The sequence below is a fragment of the Ipomoea triloba genome, chromosome 4, assembly GCF_003576645.1.
Source record: "Ipomoea triloba cultivar NCNSP0323 chromosome 4, ASM357664v1".
NCBI lineage: Eukaryota > Viridiplantae > Streptophyta > Magnoliopsida > Solanales > Convolvulaceae > Ipomoea > Ipomoea triloba.
This window is the reverse complement of record NC_044919.1, coordinates 344,311-363,877: the sequence shown is the minus strand read 5'-3', so window position 1 is coordinate 363,877 and position 19,567 is coordinate 344,311. Positions and strand designations below refer to the sequence as shown.

The following is a 19,567-nucleotide window of genomic DNA, read 5'->3' as shown; positions in this document are numbered from 1 at the left end:
ATCAAATAACACAAGACAAGCGCTTATATTTAACTTGATAGCAGCATTAAAACTAGAAAAACCAACGAAACTAAACAACATAAACACAAGCGGTTATGTTTAATTTAGATTAATACTCTTCCTATGATAAAATTAACACTAGGTCGTGATAAAATTAATCATAGTTGCTACTTAGAAAAGAAAATCAATTATAAGAATTCACTTTCTAATCTAGCTATGAATTGAATCAGATAATTAACTAGCAGGCCTCCTAGTCATTAAATGAAACAACCTAAGAAAATAATACAGAAGAATATTAAATACTCATTGCAGATAAATTAAAATAGAATTTTGTCTCTCAGTATAGAGAACCGGGGTTCACATAATCTTGACCAAGTTTAAGAATTAGCCTCGCAGGGCCATGAACCAGAAAACTTAACAAGAAAAGAAAATATTGTAAACTGTAGAAAAATATAAATTAAAGCAGATAGTCTGATTCCCTCAATTACAGAAAATCACTACTATATATATACTCCTAATCCCAACAAAAAACTCTTAAATTGAGGAAAATAATTAATCTAAAAATTAATATGAACCTCTCAAAATTAGACCCAAATGGTGAAATTTTCTTTGCCATCCAATTCCCTACTTTCATTGTTGACCGACGCTCCTCCAAGCTTGGCCGTCAAAATCTGCGCTGAAGTTGTCGACAAAGTCTTCTCCGGTCCGTCTTTCGTACGTACGTAGCTGCGCAGGAAACAAATTACAACATTTGAATTCCTTTTAATTTTGTTTACTTAAGATCATTAGGTTATTATATACCTTGGGGTTAATTAATAAAACAAATAAGGAATTGGGCTTTGATGTTATGGACTCAAACTTCAAATAATATCAAATAAAATTAAGAAATTGGGCTAAAGGCTTGTTGAACTCAAAACTTAAATTATTAACTAGATAAAATATTTATTTAACTAATTAATTATTAAACTCTAAAATTAAATAATTATTATATAATTGTAAATAATTATTGCAAAAATATTATAAATATGTACATAAAATAAAGATATAAAATATGTCTATCAACTTCTGACCCGCGTGTCCACATGACAAGGTACAAGGCAGCCATGGTAATGACCGGAGCAGGCGACGCCATAATGTGCAGAGCATTTTTGACCACTCTGGATGGAACCGCCCAAGATTGGTTCAACACGATTCCGGATGGTTCGATCCAAAACTTTGCGGAGTTGTCCAAACATTTCTTGACTTATTTCTCTGGGCATATACAACATAAGAAACCATTTTCACATCTCTACGGAGTAAAACAGGACATCGACGAAAGCTTAAGAAATTTCTTAAGCAAATGGAAGACGGAAGTCAACAATGTGTGCGACTTCGATTCTAAGGCGGCAATCCTCATGTTCATCCAGGCATTGAGGTCAGGCAATTTTCACAGACAGCTGAACACTCACCATCCACGCTCCTATGAGCAGCTAATGAGGATAGCAAACCGCTATGCTGAGGCCGAGGAGGCTGTTAGAAAGAAGAAAGATGAGGAAGAGGGCAGGAGGAGTGGACGACCTGATGACAAAGTTGGTCCGACCAACCACGCACCACACCCAAACCAGTTATCCACACCGAAGGAGAAAGTTCAAGAAAGGCCTCGGCTCGCCCCACCGCGACACTTAACACCTCTTACTCACCCGGTTAGCGTGATTCTAAGTCACGCCGAGGAGATGGGAATGGTGCATTTTCCCTCAGAGTGTATGGCAGTTTCTACGTGCGAGGACCAAACCAAGTACTGTCGGTTCCACCAACAAGTTGGACATGATACTGATGAGTGCCATGCTTTAAAAGGACAAGTAGAGGAACTGGTGCAGAGCGGATACTTCACTCAATTCGTTAAGTACCCGGGACAGTAGCAGCATCAACAAGGCCTACCCGGCAACGTGTGGCGAAAGGAAGAAGATCCTGAGCCTTCAGCATCCAACACCAAGAAGAGAAGGTGCGACAATGAGCTAGACGAGAAGCCCGCGCAGCGTAAAAAACAAACCATTCGCTGATGATCCGTCCTGATTATATTTAAAAAAAAAAAAAAAAAACCCATTCCCTTAGGGCCGGCACGAGATCCGATCTCGCTAGCCACCCGACGGGAGAGCAGACCTTTGATCGAAGCCTACGGCTGGTCGAAGTAAGCTTGCGCACAGAACGACAAAAAAAAAAAAAACAAAAACAAAACAAAACAAAAAAAGCAAACAAAAACAAACAAAACAAAAAAAGAAAAAGAAAAAGAAAAAAAACTAACAATTTTGGCCGAGGTCACCTCGGCCAATTGCCTCGGCCAATTTGCCGAGGCGTGACCTCGGCCAATTAATTTTGACCGAGGTCTGACCTCGGCCATAATTCTCGTACGGTTCAAAAAAAAAAAAAACAGTTTCTACGCAGGTCATTACTCCCAAACCACCTCAACCACTCTCGTTGGCTAGGGAGTGGGGGACTGGTGACACCCGACCTAGAACCATTGACAAGTTCCGAAACATTGTCATGACCAAGACAGTTGCCGTTCAAACTACCCAAGACACCTCACTCCTCAGCATCAATGCGCAACGGTTCAACTTCTCAGCATTGATGGGCAACGTTCAGTTCCTCAGCATTGATGACCGACGTTCAGCTCCTCAACATTGATGACCGACGTTCAGCTCCTCAGCATTCAACACCTCAGGTATTGATGTCCAACGTTCAACTCTTCATCACTGCTCCGTTACTGAACTGAAGGGAATAAAAAGACTCACAACCACATAGTGAGGGACAACACTTGAACTTAGACAATAGATACTGAACTCACTTGTACACTGAGCACTACGCTCAACACTGTATTCAAATATTCAAATACTCAAATAAAATATCCGGTAACACATTATTATCGTCAAAATGCTTAGTAGTGTTTTTTGACTCGTAATTTCTTTAATTTCCTTTGTCGGCATAAAAAGAATATTGAATTTTCCATATGGACCATATATACGCGTATATGCGTACGCATACAAAATACGCTGTATAACTATACGTATACGTATGCTGTCTGCATCCATAGATTATACGGTGTACTTTGAGAGCTGGTTCTGTACTTCTGTGAGCATAATTGAGTATCATATTGAACTACTCTCCAAGTAAAGGACATCTTTTATTCCACTTCAGTTATAGTTATATATTCCTTTGTTTTTTCTTGAAATTTTAGTATAATTTGGCTTGTTCAATTGTTCATCTGTATACGGATGTGCCGTAGATTGTTGATGGGACTGTAAATGGGATCTCTTGAAAGTGTGCTTCCGTTGAAGAGAGACCACAGTCACCAGCAGCTGCTTCGTTCCTCGTCGCCAGGAGCAAGCAGGTGGGAGAGGCTCAAATCGAGGGTGACGAGGATAGTGCTTTTGAATAAGATTGATTATCTGCAATGGATTTGCAGTGTGGGGGTTTTCTTCTTCTTTGTTTTGGTGTTTCAGATGTTGCTGCCTGGTACAGTTGTGGAAAAATCTGAGAATACCTCAGTATCTGGGGATTTAGAATTTTTGAAAGAGTTGGGTGGATTGGACTTTGGGGAAGATGTGAAGTTTCAGCCCTTTGAGCTCATAGCAAAGCTCAAGCAAGAGAAAAGGGAGCTGAATGGTACAGTTGAGTCAAGGAGGGGTCTGAACTTTGGGTATAGAAAACCGAAAATTGGATTGGTGAGGGTTGATGTTTAATTTCCTGTAGATCCTTTTGAAAATGTGTTGGTTGACATTGCATCTTATTGTAAATTGTTGTTGGTTGGTGATTCTGTTAGTAGTAGTTATTCATGAAAAAAATATTTAGTGTACTTACAGCTGTTAATTTATGGTTGGAACTTCAATTACAAGTTACATATGCTAATTGATTTGATTCTGCTGATAGGTTTTTGCTAATCTGCTGGTTGATCGATATCAAGTCATGATGTTTCATGTAGTATCGGCGTTGAGGAAGATTGGCTATGAAGTTGAGGTGATATTGACTTTTCTCTTTCTAGTATCTTCAATTTCATTGTAGTCTAAGCAACTTGATTGAGTTTCAATTAAGCTTTTAGGAGTTGTTATCTGCTTTCACTGTCGTGGAAAAACCATAATGGTCCCATGGTTTTCTTGGCGTGGCTCACTGTTGGTTTTTAAGTCCAGGTGCTCACTCTTGAACATGGTCCTGCATATGCTGTATGGAGAGATGCAGGAATTCCGGTCAACATCATAGAAACTAATAAGAGTTTGATGATCTATATAGATTGGCTAAAGTATGCCTCCTGTTTCCAGTTTCTAACATTTGAATTTAATATAAAGTGAGGCTCTTAGTGTTTCAACTCGTCATTTCGCAAAACCCTTGCAGGCTTGGCACTACTCACCTTCTTTCTGTCAATGAAACAACATTCTTCACATGATAAATTTTAGACTACTTGGACCTAACTGATACTTTTTAATTTTTATATTTATAAAATTATTTTTGTATGTTATTTGCAGCTATGATGCCTTATTTCTTAACTCACTTGAAGCTGCAGCAGTCTTGCCTTGGTGAGCATCATTTTCCTATTATCTTGCTAGAGAAATTACTGTGATCCTGTTTGAAGCTTCTTGAAAGTAATGATGCATATTTTTGTTGAGTGAGATGTCCAAACCGTAATAATATCAATGCTCTGGAAGGTTGAGATTAGGCTCCATGAAGTTGGTTGAAGGAAACATTTCGCTAATGCCACTTTTACTTTGTGCTATTTAAACCAGAAAATTCTGAATACTATTTATTTGGAAGTGATATTCTTTTGCCGTTTAGGAGTCTGGAAGTGTTATGATAATAAGTCATATCTTGTTTGCTCAAATATGTTGTGATTGCAGATTATGTAGTATGGATTGCCTTCTTCAATTTATACTTGTTATAGTCTTATGCAGGAACCTTTTAAACATGTACCTGTTATATGGACTGTTCATGAACATGCACTTGCTGCTAGATTGAGACAGTATGATTCAAGTGGCCAGAATTCACTTGTTGACAACTGGAGAAAAGTCTTCAGTCGTTCCAAGTTTGTTGTGTTCCCAACCTATATTCTGCCGGTACTTTTTAATAGAATGATTTCTTGCATAGTTGCATATCTTGTCTATCCATATTATGAACTTTATTACTCTATTTTTTAGTTTTGCTTTAGTATTCATTACACATATATTAGTGGAATCATTCAAAGGCTAATTCTGTTTGGCTATGCCATTTAGATACAATATTCAATGGTTGATGCTGGAAACTACTTTGTAAATTTGGGTTCTGCTACAGAAGCATGGGAAGCTGATAATTTTATGGCTTCAAACAAAGATGGTCTCCGGGCAAAGATGGAATATGAACCAGATGATTTTATTATTGCAATCGTGGGAAGTCAACTTCTATACAAAGGTCTCTGGCTGGAGCATGCCCTTGTTTTACAGGCTTTGCTACCAATTATCCAGGGATTCCAGAAAGATGGAAATTCGATTTCCTTCAAAATCATTGTCTTAGCCGGATCTTCAAATAGTAACTACAGCATGGTTGTGGAGGTAAAACAAGTTTCTTTTCTGTTGATATGCTAATGCTTCTTGTTTATTTAAGCTAATTTGGTATTCTGACTTCAACAGACCATTGCGCTGACCTTGAAATTTCCAAAGGGAATGGTGATGCTTGTTGCTCAAGATGAAGAGAAAGACAGTATTTTAAGTATTTCTGATATTGTGATATACTCGTCACTCCATGAAGAGCAATCTTTTCCAGACATTTTGCTAAAAGCAATGTGCTTTGGGAAACCTATTGTAGCCCCAGACCTGCCAATCATAAAAAAATATGTAGGGAACTATCTCATTTTTCTTATTGGCATACATACATATATCCATGTGTGTATCTATGTATATATGCCAACCATATATAATGTATTTCACTATATTTTTGCTGTCAAAGTGGGAAAGTAATCATTTTTACTGCACTTATTAGGTTGATGGTCAGGTGAATGGCTTTCTTTTCCCAAAAGAGAATATCAAGGTTTTGACACAGATAATGACCCAACTTGTCTCAAATGGTAATTTATCACTTCTAGCTCAAAATGCTGCATTAGCTGGATTGCATGCGGCTAGGAACCTTATGGTTTCACAAAGTGTTGAAGGATATGCTTTGCTAATGGAAAACATACTCGGGTTTCCATCTGAAGTTGAAAATCTACTGGCTTCGTTGAATATAGCATGGCAGGGGCAGCTTTTTCAAGCAATTGATTCAAATCAGTCTCAAAACACCCATAAGTCTTTAGACATTCTTGAAAAGCAACTATTTCATACCCAAAGAATGGATCCTGTAATGCAAATTGATGAAACCTTTGTGTATAGTATCTGGGAGGAAGAAAAAATTAATCAGGCAGTGAATAGGAGGAAGCAAAGAGAAGATGAAGAGGTATCTGGTGAAGGATTTGTTTCTTTTCATCCTTACTGTAATCTTGAACATTTCTTTTCTTACTTTGTTCTTCTTTTATTTTTATTTTTATGAAATTTTTTTCGTACTTGATTACATTCTGGAATTTAGTCCATGAATAATATCTTCTGTTTGGATTTCATATAGTTGAAGGGCAGAACTGATCAACATAGTGGAACATGGGAGGAAGTATACAAAAATGCCAAAAGGGCTGACCGGGCAAAGAATGATTTGCATGAAAGGGATGATAAGGAGCTTGAAAGGACCGATCAACCATTGTGCATATATGAACCCTATTATGGGGAGGGGACATGGCCCTTTTTGCATCATACATCACTCTATCGAGGAATTGGACTTGTGAGTCTTCTTATGAGATTTGGTTGTGCTATTTTGTCAGACTCATAGTAGTTATTATGTAAAAGTACTGCTAACAATATTACTTGGATATTTGAACTGGTTAATTACAGTCTACGAAAGGACGCAGACCTGGACTTGATGACATTGATGCACCTTCTAGCCTTCCGCTTCTTGATAACACCTATTACCGAAATCTCCTTAGTGAATATGGTGGTTTTTTTGCAATTGCAAACCAGATCGATAACATTCACAAAAATGCTTGGATAGGCTTCCAGTCTTGGAGAGCAACTGCAAGAAAGGTTTGTTATTTTTTGGCTGTTTTGCAGTTTGTAATACTTGCATTGCGCTAAAAGTTTGTAGTAATTGCTTATGCTTTCCTGGTTTATGAGGGCTACTGAATTTCTTGGTTTAAATGAAATGTTTGATTTTAGTTCATGATCCTTTGAGTGATGTGTAGATTCAAATGCAATTTCTTTATACCTGAGATGTCACCTAACTTAGGTTTACAAACAGGAATCTTTGTCTAAGACGGCAGAAACATCATTGGTAAATGCTATTGAAGCACAAAGATATGGTGACACCTTGTTTTTTTGGGCTCCTATGGACATGGATCTGACAAAACAGGATTTCTGGTCATTCTGTGATGCTGTTAATGCTGGAAATTGCCAGTAAGATTCGAGACATTAAAAGTCTTCTTTTCTCACCCACCTTGATTTCTCCCAAACAAAAGAACAGTTATCTTTTACATTTATTGTGCTTGTCCACAGAAATAGTTATTTAATGGATGATTGAGCTGATATATTTTTCTTGTTTGATCAGGTTTGCTTTCTCTGAGGCTCTGAAGAAGATGTATGGCATTGAACAGAATTTAACCTCTCTTCCGCCAATGCCTGTTGATGGAGGCACTTGGTCGAGCATGCATAGTTGGGTTTTACCAACAAGATCCTTCCTAGAGTTCGTAATGTTTTCAAGGTTAGGACACTTATTTTGCACTCTGCAGGCCATAATTTATCCATTAATTACTTGATTACTCCTGAGTAGTTTGTTTGCTAGTAATATTCTGAGGATTTTTGCCGTCTAACTTTGCAGAATGTTTGTTGATGCACTCGACTCACAATTCTATGACGAGCACCATGAGAGTGGATATTGCTACTTGAGTTTAAGTCAGGTAACTTTTTTCAAATTCTAGTTTTACACTTTTACTACATCTCTAGTATGCAGTATTATAGATACAACAGAAGGATTACATCTCTTTGATGAACAGCGTTGTTGTCAAGTAAGATTAATTTTGAATGTGTATTTCTAGAAATTAAATTACAGCTCGAATTCTTTAGCAGGACAAGCATTGCTACTCGAGGCTGCTAGAGCTGCTCATAAACGTTTGGGCGTACCATAGCGCTAGAAGAATGGTATATGTGGACGCAAAGACAGGTTTGATGCAAGAACAACACGAGTTGAAGAGCCGGAGAGGTCATATGTGGGTGAAGTGGTTCCAGTACGAGACGCTTAAGAGCCTGGATGAGGAGCTGGCTGAGTTGGCTGATACTGACCCTCCGAAGAAGCAGTGGCTATGGCCGGCTACAGGTGAAGTTTTCTGGCAAGGTATCTTAGAGAAGGAGAGGAATCTAAGGAATAAAGAGCGAGAGAAAAAGAAGCAACAGAGTAAAGATAAGCTCTTAAGGATGAAACAACGGACTCGCCAAAAAGCATTAGGAAAATACGTGAAACCTCTACCCAAGAATACAGAAAATTCTAACTCAACACAAGCTGCAGCATAGCTTCCAGGTAACATTCTATCTCACAAAGTAGTCAACTAGTTATTCCCTGAAGTCATCTGGTTTCAAAACTTACCATTTTTCACTTCACCAATACTACCTGCCGCCATTCTTTCATTCCCGTTTGCAAGAAGGGATGCTTAGGCCAAATATTCTGTTATTAGTTCTTGTAGGTAGATGCATCCTCGATCCTTCTGGTGCTGTCTGTTCATAGTTTTTTTGGGTGTGGTATAGGGGGAATTCTCAAAATCTAACGAAACACTGAAACAGTTGTGTAAATGGTTAAAAGGCTCCTTCATTGATTAATGTCTCTGATCTTGAGTTGCATAATTGTAATGCAGATTATCATAAACTCCATGTTAAACGATAAACGAGCTTTATTTATTCATATCAATAGCTACTGCAGATTTATTAGAACTTTGCTTATGATATCATGCATCATAATAGGAAAAACATGTATATGCGATATTAGTGAAGTTTTGATCAAACTGCTGGCTTGATGCTTGCGCTGTAGCCATTGTATTTGGGTGTGGCCTTGATTGCCGGGAGAATCTGAGAAGTTAGCACATCTGCCGGAATGAAACCACTTCCGGCTGCTTCCGGGGAAGCCGGCAAACCCAAGAATAGTTTTCCGGTGGGAATGGTTGACCAGTCATTGTTCCAAGAGTTCAAAAGATTGGTGGCGTCGCCGGAGTATTGACAGGGAGGATTGTTGTAGAATTGCACCCAAACGCAGTCGAAAAGGCCGGTGTTTATGGCGCCTTGTAGCCTTTGGTCGGGGAATGGACATTGTGGAGCTGCTGACAAGTAGACTTTTTGTCCAAATGCCGACAAGGCCTTGGCCAGTTCGTCGTAGAATTCGCCGCCGCCGGCCTCTATATCAAAGTCGATTCCGTCTAGGCTTTCATCTCCCAGTGGCCTTGACGGTGACTGCCCTCCAAGAAAGTTGTCCCAAAGATATTGTGCCACATTCCTGCACACAGTGTTAAAGAGTTCAACATTGCAAAATTAGTGAAAACCAAATCTACTTATATATTGCAATAAACCCAAGGCGCTAGTTGAACAGGCGTCTAGATGGCCTAGGCGGGCGCCTATGCGGCTAACTAAAAAAAAACAGTGCACGTGTGTGGGTGTATATACATCATATTATATATATAATGAAAAAAATTTATACATCATATATAACTTTATTAACTTGGTTAACTCGAATACTCGATCGAAATGGACAAGTTAAATCAGCCGAGTTAGGCATTAGGCGGCTGCCTAGGCAACCGAGTTGGCCGAATTAGGCACTAGGCTGGTGCGCCTAGGAGGAAATCGCCACGGTCTGGGGTGCCTTTTGCAACAGTGATATATATGAGCATGATCAAATGAAAGCACAGCAAACCCTCTCCTATATAGATATATATTATAGTATAGTTTATCTAGGCTTTACTTTGCATCATCAGCAGAGGTAAGGGTATCGCTTCCTGCAGCACCTCCAAGGGAAAGCAAGACTTTGATGCCTTGGCTCTTACAGGCCCTGATCTCCTCGCTTAGGCCACTACACTGATTACTAGCAGCATCACAATGCCCAGCAAGGTTCAGAACCGGAGTTTGGCCATTCCCAAACACTGTTAAGAAACCGATGTTTACTATGTTGTAGTTGTTGGTCGCACAAGTGTCGCCCAGGCTGCCCTCATTCCCATTTTGGCCCCAATATACGGCGATTTCTCCCCCGAGACAGATGTTAATCAAGGAAAGGAGCAAAAGAGAGAAGCCAAATATGATCTTAAACGCCATATGTTTGTAGCTTTAAAAGATTGGATGTGGGAGGGATATGCATGGAAGTAGAGCCTATTTATAAGCTCTCATCGTAGTGTTCTGCATGCAGATTGGACTTCCAAATGGTATTGCGTGTCGGTGTAATGAGAAAACTCAATTCCAACAAGTAAGATATGCAAAATAGTCCAATGGAAAATGCTACTACCAGACACTATTGTAGGCTTAGGTGGGTTAGTTTTATCCTTTTGGCCGGTTTCCATTGTCGAGGAAACTCTGCATTTTTGTAATATATCCTGATTAAGTATAGGTTTCAATAAGCAGCCGCCTCAAAACAGGTAATGGGATAGAATGATAGAAGCCCAAGAAAACCCCCAACTGTTTGATGAAATTAAATACCCAAGATTGCTGCCACTCTATCATGGATCAATAAATTGGTATAAAATAAAGCCTTTAAGTGATAATTATGGTAGTCTTGGCGGGGTTTGACAATTATTTTAACATGATACGTAAGAATTGATCATCCAATCTTATAGTTGCAATAGCAATATATTTATACTTATTCTTTGCTAGGAAATAGGAATATTCATGAGGATTTCGCATTTGATTACCACCGGATCTTTCTTTGTCCGTTTAACGGTCTGGGTCCACCAACGTTCGTTCCAGCGCAAGAGCTAGTCTAGGAAGAATCGTCACTTGTGAGAATCGAACCTAAATTCTCTCTAAATTCTTAGAGAACTTACTTACCAGTTGTCACTTATGCTACCCCATTGGGATAATGAAAAACGGGTGGTTTTGGACAATGCAAAAGTCAGGTCAATAACCCTATAATCACGCTTCATTAATGAAGTTTAGCACAAACCGTGTTTGTCTATGACCTAGGTTGACGTCAAGTCAACTTTTAATTAGTTTGCTTAGCTTGTGCAAACGGTGGGGCATTCCCCATTATAGCACCTCCGTTTTAGTTTCATGACAATTTGTATGTATATATAATATTGTATTCATATATTTTTAATCAAAATTAATTTATTAGAGTATGAAATATTTGGTCACGTACTTTGTATATTTTTTAAAGCAGCCAAACAAATATATACCAAGTGACCAGTACGTAAGTATAAAAAGTGGTCTCGTACTCTGTATATATTATTTTAGTTTTTTTTTAAATAAAAAATTTAGAAAAGTATTAGAAATTGTCAAGATTTCAGGTCATGGGAAAACCGGAAAATCATGGAGTTTTTCTATTTATTATAGGGAAGAAGATTGAATTGAAGAATTCTTATTTATTGTGATCTTCATAAGAGAAGAAAAAATCAACCAATATATTTATTTCCACCATTTAAATTATTGTGTGGCCATAATTTTATCTCCAGAGAAAAAATTAACTAATATATTTATTTTCACGGTACCACTTAGACTATATATAGTGTTGGCATAATTTTATCTACCGAGAAAAATCAACCAATATATTTATTTCAACCGTACGTACCACTTAGACTATAGTGTGGGCATAATTTTATCTACAGTAATCAATTGAGGTTGATTATGGATACCCCCTAGTGGGGTACCCAGTTAGAAGTGCGCCCCGGTATGAGAAGCCCGCACCTCGATCGCGTTGTTCAGTCAAGAGGCCGATTCCGACAGGTTGGGTGCCTACCTGATGATGGCAGTCGAGTTATGATGCCTGACCGGGCGCAACACTATGAGGTGGTTAAGTAAATATCTTTCTGAGATTCTTCCAGACTTGGCACGAAATTTCCTTTTTCAACATTAGGAAAGAAATATGGCGGCTTAGGCAGCTTTCCTAAGTGTATGTAGATTTGTTAATTTATTCTTTCTTTCTAAAAAGCCCATTAATCTTGTAATAAAGACCCTGTGTCATCACACTTAGGATGATGGGTTCTGATTTTAATAAGTGCAATCAGTCTCTCCATTTATTCTCTCACACTTACATACATTCTCCTCATTGTTTTACAAAAGGAACAATTTACAAATTTAGATGTTTAGATGTTCGAAAATTGTGTTAAAAATAAATCAACTCATTTTTCAACTTTTCTATTATATAGGTCTCAATTCCTATAAACTACAAATTAAAGTTTATGATTCATTATATCATCTTACCTTTATTGGAAAAAATATCATCTTACCTTGACTTTTTTTTTTTAATAGTATCTAAAAGATTGATTTGGAGCAAGAATCAAGGTGATGGGATCTTGACATGTTCTAAAGCAAGAAATAATATTGAGAAGGTTTTTGAATTTTCAATATATTTTTTTTGAGGAGAAAATTTCAATATATAATCATACAAAGGAAAAAGTTGGAAGTGGTCTCAGGATCAAGAGGACAAACATTATTTATTATGATTTATGAAGTAGTACGGTTCTGATCTCATGAATGCATCAGATCATAAGTAGGTACATATAGAAACATTTATTATATGATCTATGAAGTAGTATAGTTTTGATCGATAGATCAAATTAAACCGCAGACTTAATACTTGAGCTGTAGCCATTGTCATAGAATTTAGACCACAGCATTACGCCTCCGTATTTGGGTGAGCCCTTGATCGCCGGGAGAATCTGAGAAGTAAGCACATCGGCCGGAATGAACCCACTTCCGGCTGCTTGCTGAGAGGCCGGCAATCCCAACAATACTTTTCCGGCGGGAATGCTTGACCAGTTATTGTTCCACGAGTTCAAAAGATTGGCGGCGTCCCCAGAGTACTGGCAGGGAGGATTGTTGTAGAATTGCACCCAAACGTAGTCGAAACGGCCGGTGTTTATCGCGGTTTGTAGACTTTGGTCGGGGAATGGACATTGCGGCGCTGCTGACAATACAACGTTTGATCCAAACGCTTTTAATGCCTTGGCCAGTTCGTCGTAGAATTGGCCCCCGCCGGTCTCTATATCAAAGTCGACTCCGTCTAGGACTGCATCCCCTAGTGGCCTTGACCCTGATTGCCCTCCAAGATAATTGTCCCACAGATATTGTGCCACATTCCTACACACAAAATAAAGAAAGTAAGATCAGACAGTTAACTTGGTAATTACAGAATTATAAGTTCATTTTTAGTTTCGAGTATTTTATTGACCTTATTAGTTTGACCATATGGGCAAATTGACTTTCTAGATTTGAACAGTAAGTAAAACTATGCTTACTTGGCATCATCTGCCGAGGAAAGGGAATAGCTTCCGACGCCACCACCAAGGGAAAGCAAGACTTTGATGCCCTGGCTCTGACAGGCTCTGATCTCGTCGCTCAGGCCAGTACACTGATTAGCGGCAGGGTTGCAATGACCGGCAAGGTTTAGGACCGGAGTCTGGCCATTGCCGAACGTTGTTAGGAAAGCTAAGTTTACGATGTTGTAGTTGTTGGTCGCGCAGGTGTCGCGCAGGGTGCCCTCGTTCCCATTTTGGCCCCAGTATATCACGATATCTGCGCCAAGAGAGATGTTAACCAAGGAAAGAAGCAAAAGGGAGAAGGCAAATAGGATCTTAAACGCCATATTTTGTGTAGTTTGAAGGTTGGATGTGGGAGATAGATGCAAGGGAGTAAAGGGTATTTATAGGCTCTCATTCTGGAAAAACAAACAGCGAGTTTGTGTCGTGGCGGCTCCTTATTTGGCCGTGTTTGGATGGCTTGACTTCCATGGAGTTGTGGACTAAGAAAGAGTCCAAGAATCGTGTGTACACAAGAAAGATATATACATAATATTCCTTGAACTACAGTGTCTCCATCATGGACGACCAACTTCCCAACGCGCCAGCCCGGAACCAATTCAAGGCCCGCAACATAACTATGTACCAAAAGAAAATGCACTCTGTCCTTCATCCTTAGTCGACAATTAGTCGAATTTGTAACATTGTGGATATTGTTCAAGGATGAGAAATAAATGCTACAAAAAGAAATCTCTTTTAAATTAAAGAATAAATGCTACATTCGCTCTAAGGGTAGATGGAAATATATGATTAAAGGCTAAGGGTTGAATAATGGGGTCAAACAAGAAATTAAAAACAATAACAAAGAACGGGTGACTTATTAAACAAAAACAAGGTTCAAATGAGGACAATTAGGGAAAACAATTGTAACAATAGGTTTAAAGGCTTAGGCTAACAGGAATGACTTAAATCACTTCAAAATATGCAAATCCTAGACTTCATTATGAGAGCACTAAGACAAGCTATGACAAATCAAATATTACCGGAATTTCACATAAGTCTTTACTAGCAACGCATAACATACAAGATGAAGAATTTAAGTTAGAGGTTAAACCTTGGCAAGAGACTGAATTAAACAAAAGCTTGACCTTAAATCATTCATGACAAGATAGGCTGCACAAGTACCACCAACCAAAAGAGAATAAAGTGGTCACACATACAAAGCAAAGAAAACATTGTCATCCGAGAAAGTTGATACCAACAAAACTGGAGAATATAATATTATTGATTGAGCTGAATTTGAAAATCCAATTATGAACTATAAAGCTCTAAATCAAACAGTGTCTCACACCTTATTTTATTTTTAGAAAATTCGATGAATATATATTAATTGGCACGGGTGAATGCCTTCCCAGCCTACAGCATTTTTATCTTTTAGTGTTCCAATTCAAAAGATTCCATAGCTTTAATTTATCCAATACTTGTGCGCACTATATATCATCGTATTAAATCCCTAAGTCCAGTAAAAGATGTAGCATCGTACTAGCTATATAGTAGTTGGTCGGCCTGTACATTATATTATTATTATATTATATGTTGAAGATGGAGAGGATGGGGATTACTTGGCATCATCAGGGGAGTCAAGGAAATAGCCTCCGACACGAGTACTACCACCAATGGAAAGCAATACTTTGATGCCCTTGCTCTTACAGTATTTGATCTCGTCGCTCAGGAATTTACACCCATTACTAGCAGGATCACAGTGGTCAACTAGGTTGAGAAACGGATTTCTCCCTTGGAACCGAGAGAGATGTTACGTTAAGCGAGGAAAGGAGCAAAAGAGAGAAGGCAACTATGATCTTATTATACACCATATTTTGTGTAGTTTGAGGTTTAATTTGGATAGATGTGGGATATGCATGCATGCATCAAAGTAAAGGCTATTTATAAGAAAATGTCCAGCGACAATGAGTACACAAGTAGATACATGGTAATTAAGAACTAATAATATAAGAAATACGGAGTACATGTTTTAAGGGAAAAAAAATAAAGGTAACTTCTACCATTTATTTATTTATATATAAGCAGCAGGTCGAAGTGAAAACATATAGGGCTTGGTTGGATCCTAAGTTTTTTGTTAAAGGGTTGGTTCCTAAGCTTTTTGAACAAGAAAGTAGAAAGTATAACAATTATGTACCAAATTATGAATTACCATAGCAGTAAAACAACCTCGGATAATATTAAAACAAAAAAAATATTAATATTTTAAAAAGAAATGTTGTACTCAATTTTACATTCAAATTAAATATTTCTAAACGTACACATTCTTATATTTTAAATCATATTATACTTTATTGTTCAATGTATTACACTTTATTGGTAACTTTAAAAAAGTTATAGGTTGCCTTGAAAGGATTGATTGAGTAGGTAGAGTATAATTCAAATATCAAAAGTTATGAGTTTGAATTTTGTTAATACACAAAAGAGAGATAAAGTGATAAAAGAGAGATAAAGTGAGTATCAAGCAGAACATAAATAGATAGTAAATTATTAATTATTTACATGTACATAAACTATTAATTGTAGGTACAGAATTTTTGTATACAAATTCACAATATAATATCAACCTTATTCATGCTTTAACAATTGGATTACTACAATGCTACATGCAATTCGCAAATCTTTCTTAAATCTTAGCTTAACTTAGGCAACCATAAAGTCTATCCAAAAGAAAAAAAAAAAGGGCTTGCTATAGCTCTCTACATCAAATGCCAAACAAGCCCACTTTGGTATTCATCCCGTAGCCAACACAACCCAATCCCAGTTAATTAATGATTTGTTCTTTTGTTAACGGAAGACCAAGAAGTACTAGGTTAATGCCACTCATCATCAGCTCGGTGGTTTAAACATTAGCATGCAAGTCCACCACAACAGGAAATAAGAAATTCAAACTAGTCACCAAAGGAGGAACCCAACATTTATTATATAGATTTTAGACTGTAAATTTAATACATACTTGACTTGTAGCCAGTATCAAAGAATTTAGGTCAAGCATCACCGGCTACATGCTGCTCCACTTGACTAACATTGTCATCCCGGCCAGAAAGTTGATACCAACAAAACTGGAGAATATTGATTGAGCTGAATTTGAAAACCCGATTATGAACTATAAAGCTCTCAATCAATAATGTGTATCACATCTTATTTTATTTTTGGAAAATTCGATGAACATTAATTGTGACTGGTGAATGCAATAGTTCCGAGCCTACAACATTTTTATCTTTTAGTACTGTTCCGATCCAATAATTCAAAAGATTCCATAGCTTTAATTTATCCAACTTGGTGCATTAATTCAAATATTTAACAACAAACTAAATGATGGGTGTAGTTTTCGCGGTGGATGGAAAGAAATAGATGTTAAAACGGAAAGATTTCCGAGTATCGTTCTCAAAGGACGGCAAAGAGGGAGTTTGAGCGGTGAGGGGATTAAGCACAAGAGTGTTTAGTGTTTGAAAGCTAACCCAAGCATAGTAAGGAATGTGCACGAAACATAATGCAAATAAGGAACAAAACGTTGGAAACAAACAATTGGAAAGGAGGATTTGGACCTTGCAACTCAGATAGGTATCCTTGATTTCCTAAGATATTAGGCTAGCAACACTTAGATTATGAAAATGAGATAAGGTCACCAACACCACCGCCACTCTCGTGGTCAATGGACTCACTCCTTAGACCGTAATGTCATCCTTGTGATCACTAGGCTAGGAGAGGCATTTTGTCAAACACGTTATGTGCCTCTTATCTTCCACTTCTCCCTTTTCTCAAAGGTGAGAGGGAAATGTGCTAGGCTAGGCTAAGGAGTAACTCTACTCTCGTAGATGAGACTCCTTCTCCAAACACCTCTCATATAGGTTGATCACCCCTACACAAGAGTCAAAGTGGATCACCACTCACACAATCAAACTCATAATCAAAGCAATTGCAAAACCTAATTGATCAATTCAAAGCTCAAGAATATCCATACAACATTGCTCAATCCAAATCCACAAAGATCTATCTAATCATACTTGGAATTGAAATAGCAAAATGCAAAAGTAATGACAAGAAATTAAAAGGAAGACTTAGCTTGAAATTAAACCTTGAACTTGAAATTGAATGTAGATCTCAATCTTGCAACAATGGAATTCTTCTCTAATTCTAATCTAAATCTAAGAATTGCAATGTGGAGTGAATTGGGAGAGATCTCTCTAGGCTAATCCTAGAGAGAGAAATATTCTAAAGTGGTCTAAAACTGAAGTGTGATGGATCCCCTGCAAAATGGCTCCATTCCCCTCTTAAATCTCGCCCAACTGCTGAAATTTCCGCGATGGACGCACGGCTGGACGCGCGTCCACTGCGCGTCCAGCGTGCCTTTTGCTGCACAGACTCCAAACTTCAGAGGGCTGAAAGTTGGACGCGGGCGTCCAACCCGCGTCCACTGCGCGTCCACAGCAGACTGCTGTTCTGCTGCCAAACTTCTGCAAGCATAATTTCGGACGCAGGCCTGGACGCATGGGTGGACGCATGGGTGGACGCGCGTCCACCGCGCGTCCACTGCAGTCCTGGCCTATTTTTTGCTCCAACTTTGGTTTGTTCTTCACTTATCTGAAATGTTGTCATTTCCTGCCCTTTTTGCACATCTTTTACCTACAAAACAATTAGCCAAGCGTGGAACGGGGTCTAATGACAATAACAAGCATTCTAAAGCAAATTAGGACTAAAACATTCATAAGGGCCGTGAATTATGCACTTAATGATCCACAAATAACCTTATAAAAGTGGTATCTTTTGCACTTATCACTAAAGCTAGCTAGCTTTATTACAGATGCATTTTATTATTATATGACATCATATATAATTCATAAGTAGATGCTAGCTAGTGCAACATTACGTTGGATCGATCTCAAACATTTAGTATTCGATCAGATCGAGGACGAGGGCAAATTTATAGCAATATAGTGTTGAGTAAGCATAGAGACATATGGCTTGATCTTGGAGCTGTAGCCTGTTAAATTGTCATAGTATCTAGACCAGAGCATTACGCCTCCGTATTTGGGTGTAGCCTTGATCTTCGGGAGAACATCAGAAATAAGTTTGTGAGGATCAATGAAGCCACTGCCGGCTGCGTCCGGAGCTGCAGGCAATCCCAAAAATAGGGTTCCGTTTGGTATGGTTGACTAGTTAAGGTTCCAAGAGTTCAAAAGATTGGTGGCGTCGTCGTTGTACTGACTGTCGGCAGAATTAGGCAATGTTGCAGCAGCCATAATTAGGCAAATATCAACAATTGACAAAGAATTAGGCAAGTCAAAAGAGTTAGGCATGGAGTTAGGCACCTACCAAAATATTTATTATTTGGTCCCTAAACTTTGGACTTACTACAAAATGACCCCTATTCCTCAACTATAAATAGGGAGGTCATTTGTCATTCTTGTCATCCCAAATCATTCTATTCTTCCCTCATATACTAGAGATATTAGAGAGTTTGTTGAGTGTATTTCTCCTTCCTAGCAAGAGAGAATTATCCTTGTTTTCTCCTTGTTAGTTAGAGAGTGGTTGTAACTCCTATTTTCTCATAGTGAAATTCTTCTACCCTTGCCCGTGGTTTTTACCCTAATTTGTTTAGAGGTTTTCCACGTAAAATCTGTGCCTCATTTATTTTTCTTTCTCAAATTATTGTTGCAATCTGATCTATCCCACTTCCGCGGGCGCAACAATTGGTATCAGAGCCTTCAGATATATTGTTCAGAATTTGTTTCAAGAACAATATGGCAGCGAAATTTGAGATTGAAAAATTCAATGGGAAAAATTTCTCATTGTGGAAATTAAAGGTGAAGGCTATCCTGAGGAAAGACAACTGTCTAACAGCTATCAGTGAAAGGCCGGTGGATTTTACTGATGACAAAAAAATGGAGCGAGATGAACGAGGATGCTATGGCGGATCTATACCTATCAATAGCAGATGGAGTATTGTCAAGCATCGAGGAGAAGAAGACGGCCAAGAAGATTTGGGATCACCTCAACCGGTTGTACGAGGCC

The 19,567-nt window shown here is 38.3% G+C and overlaps 4 protein-coding genes across 6 annotated transcripts; 2 read left to right on the top strand and 2 right to left on the bottom strand.

Annotated features, from left to right (window-relative positions):
* The first annotated feature begins 1,103 nt into the window (after positions 1-1,103).
* On the top strand, positions 1,104-1,898 carry LOC116017487. Its single transcript, XM_031258083.1, has one exon. It carries the CDS (start codon positions 1,104-1,106, stop codon positions 1,896-1,898), a length of 795 nt encoding a protein of 264 aa, XP_031113943.1.
* Positions 1,899-3,094: 1,196 nt separating this feature from the next.
* Positions 3,095-8,964, top strand: LOC116015682. Of its 3 annotated transcripts, none has more exons than XM_031255833.1 (14): positions 3,095-3,698; positions 3,904-3,990; positions 4,161-4,270; positions 4,494-4,544; positions 4,907-5,078; positions 5,235-5,549; positions 5,628-5,831; positions 5,977-6,426; positions 6,592-6,801; positions 6,912-7,100; positions 7,315-7,469; positions 7,621-7,773; positions 7,891-7,969; positions 8,139-8,964. In XM_031255833.1, exons 1-14 carry the CDS (start codon positions 3,279-3,281, stop codon positions 8,577-8,579), a joined length of 3,036 nt encoding a protein of 1,011 aa, XP_031111693.1. In that variant the 5' UTR covers positions 3,095-3,278; the 3' UTR covers positions 8,580-8,964. The 3 variants fall into 3 exon arrangements, with proteins under 3 accessions (XP_031111693.1, XP_031111692.1, XP_031111695.1); XM_031255832.1 differs by having other exon boundaries at positions 8,136-8,964; XM_031255835.1 differs by lacking the exon at positions 4,161-4,270 and having other exon boundaries at positions 3,682-3,698; positions 8,136-8,940.
* Positions 8,936-10,390, bottom strand: LOC116015683 (acidic endochitinase-like). Its single transcript, XM_031255836.1, has 2 exons — positions 10,012-10,390; positions 8,936-9,549 (listed from the first exon to the last, which is right to left on the bottom strand). Exons 1-2 carry the CDS (start codon positions 10,356-10,358, stop codon positions 9,060-9,062), a joined length of 837 nt encoding a protein of 278 aa, XP_031111696.1. The 5' UTR covers positions 10,359-10,390; the 3' UTR covers positions 8,936-9,059.
* Positions 10,391-12,663: 2,273 nt separating this feature from the next.
* On the bottom strand, positions 12,664-13,863 carry LOC116017514 (acidic endochitinase-like). Its single transcript, XM_031258123.1, has 2 exons — positions 13,493-13,863; positions 12,664-13,334 (listed from the first exon to the last, which is right to left on the bottom strand). The coding sequence occupies exons 1-2, from the start codon at positions 13,837-13,839 to the stop codon at positions 12,812-12,814; spliced, it is 870 nt and encodes a 289-aa protein (XP_031113983.1). The 5' UTR covers positions 13,840-13,863; the 3' UTR covers positions 12,664-12,811.
* Positions 13,864-19,567: the final 5,704 nt, after the last annotated feature.

Coding starts and splice junctions, on each gene's coding strand:
- LOC116015682 (XM_031255832.1), top strand. CDS start 3,279: ATGGGATCTCTTGAAAGTGTGCTTCCGTTGAAGAGAGACCACAGTCAC. Junction 4,271..4,493: donor ATCTATATAGATTGGCTAAA/GTATGCCTCCTG, acceptor TGTTATTTGCAG/CTATGATGCCTTATTTCTTA. Junction 7,970..8,135: donor GCTACTTGAGTTTAAGTCAG/GTAACTTTTTTC, acceptor CGAATTCTTTAG/CAGGACAAGCATTGCTACTC.
- LOC116017514 (XM_031258123.1), bottom strand. CDS start 13,839: ATGGCGTTTAAGATCCTATTTGCCTTCTCCCTTTTGCTTCTTTCCTTG. Junction 13,335..13,492: donor TCCTCGGCAGATGATGCCAA/GTAAGCATAGTT, acceptor TTTTGTGTGTAG/GAATGTGGCACAATATCTGT.
- LOC116015683 (XM_031255836.1), bottom strand. CDS start 10,358: ATGGCGTTTAAGATCATATTTGGCTTCTCTCTTTTGCTCCTTTCCTTG. Junction 9,550..10,011: donor ACCTCTGCTGATGATGCAAA/GTAAAGCCTAGA, acceptor CACTGTGTGCAG/GAATGTGGCACAATATCTTT.
- LOC116017487 (XM_031258083.1), top strand. CDS start 1,104: ATGGTAATGACCGGAGCAGGCGACGCCATAATGTGCAGAGCATTTTTG.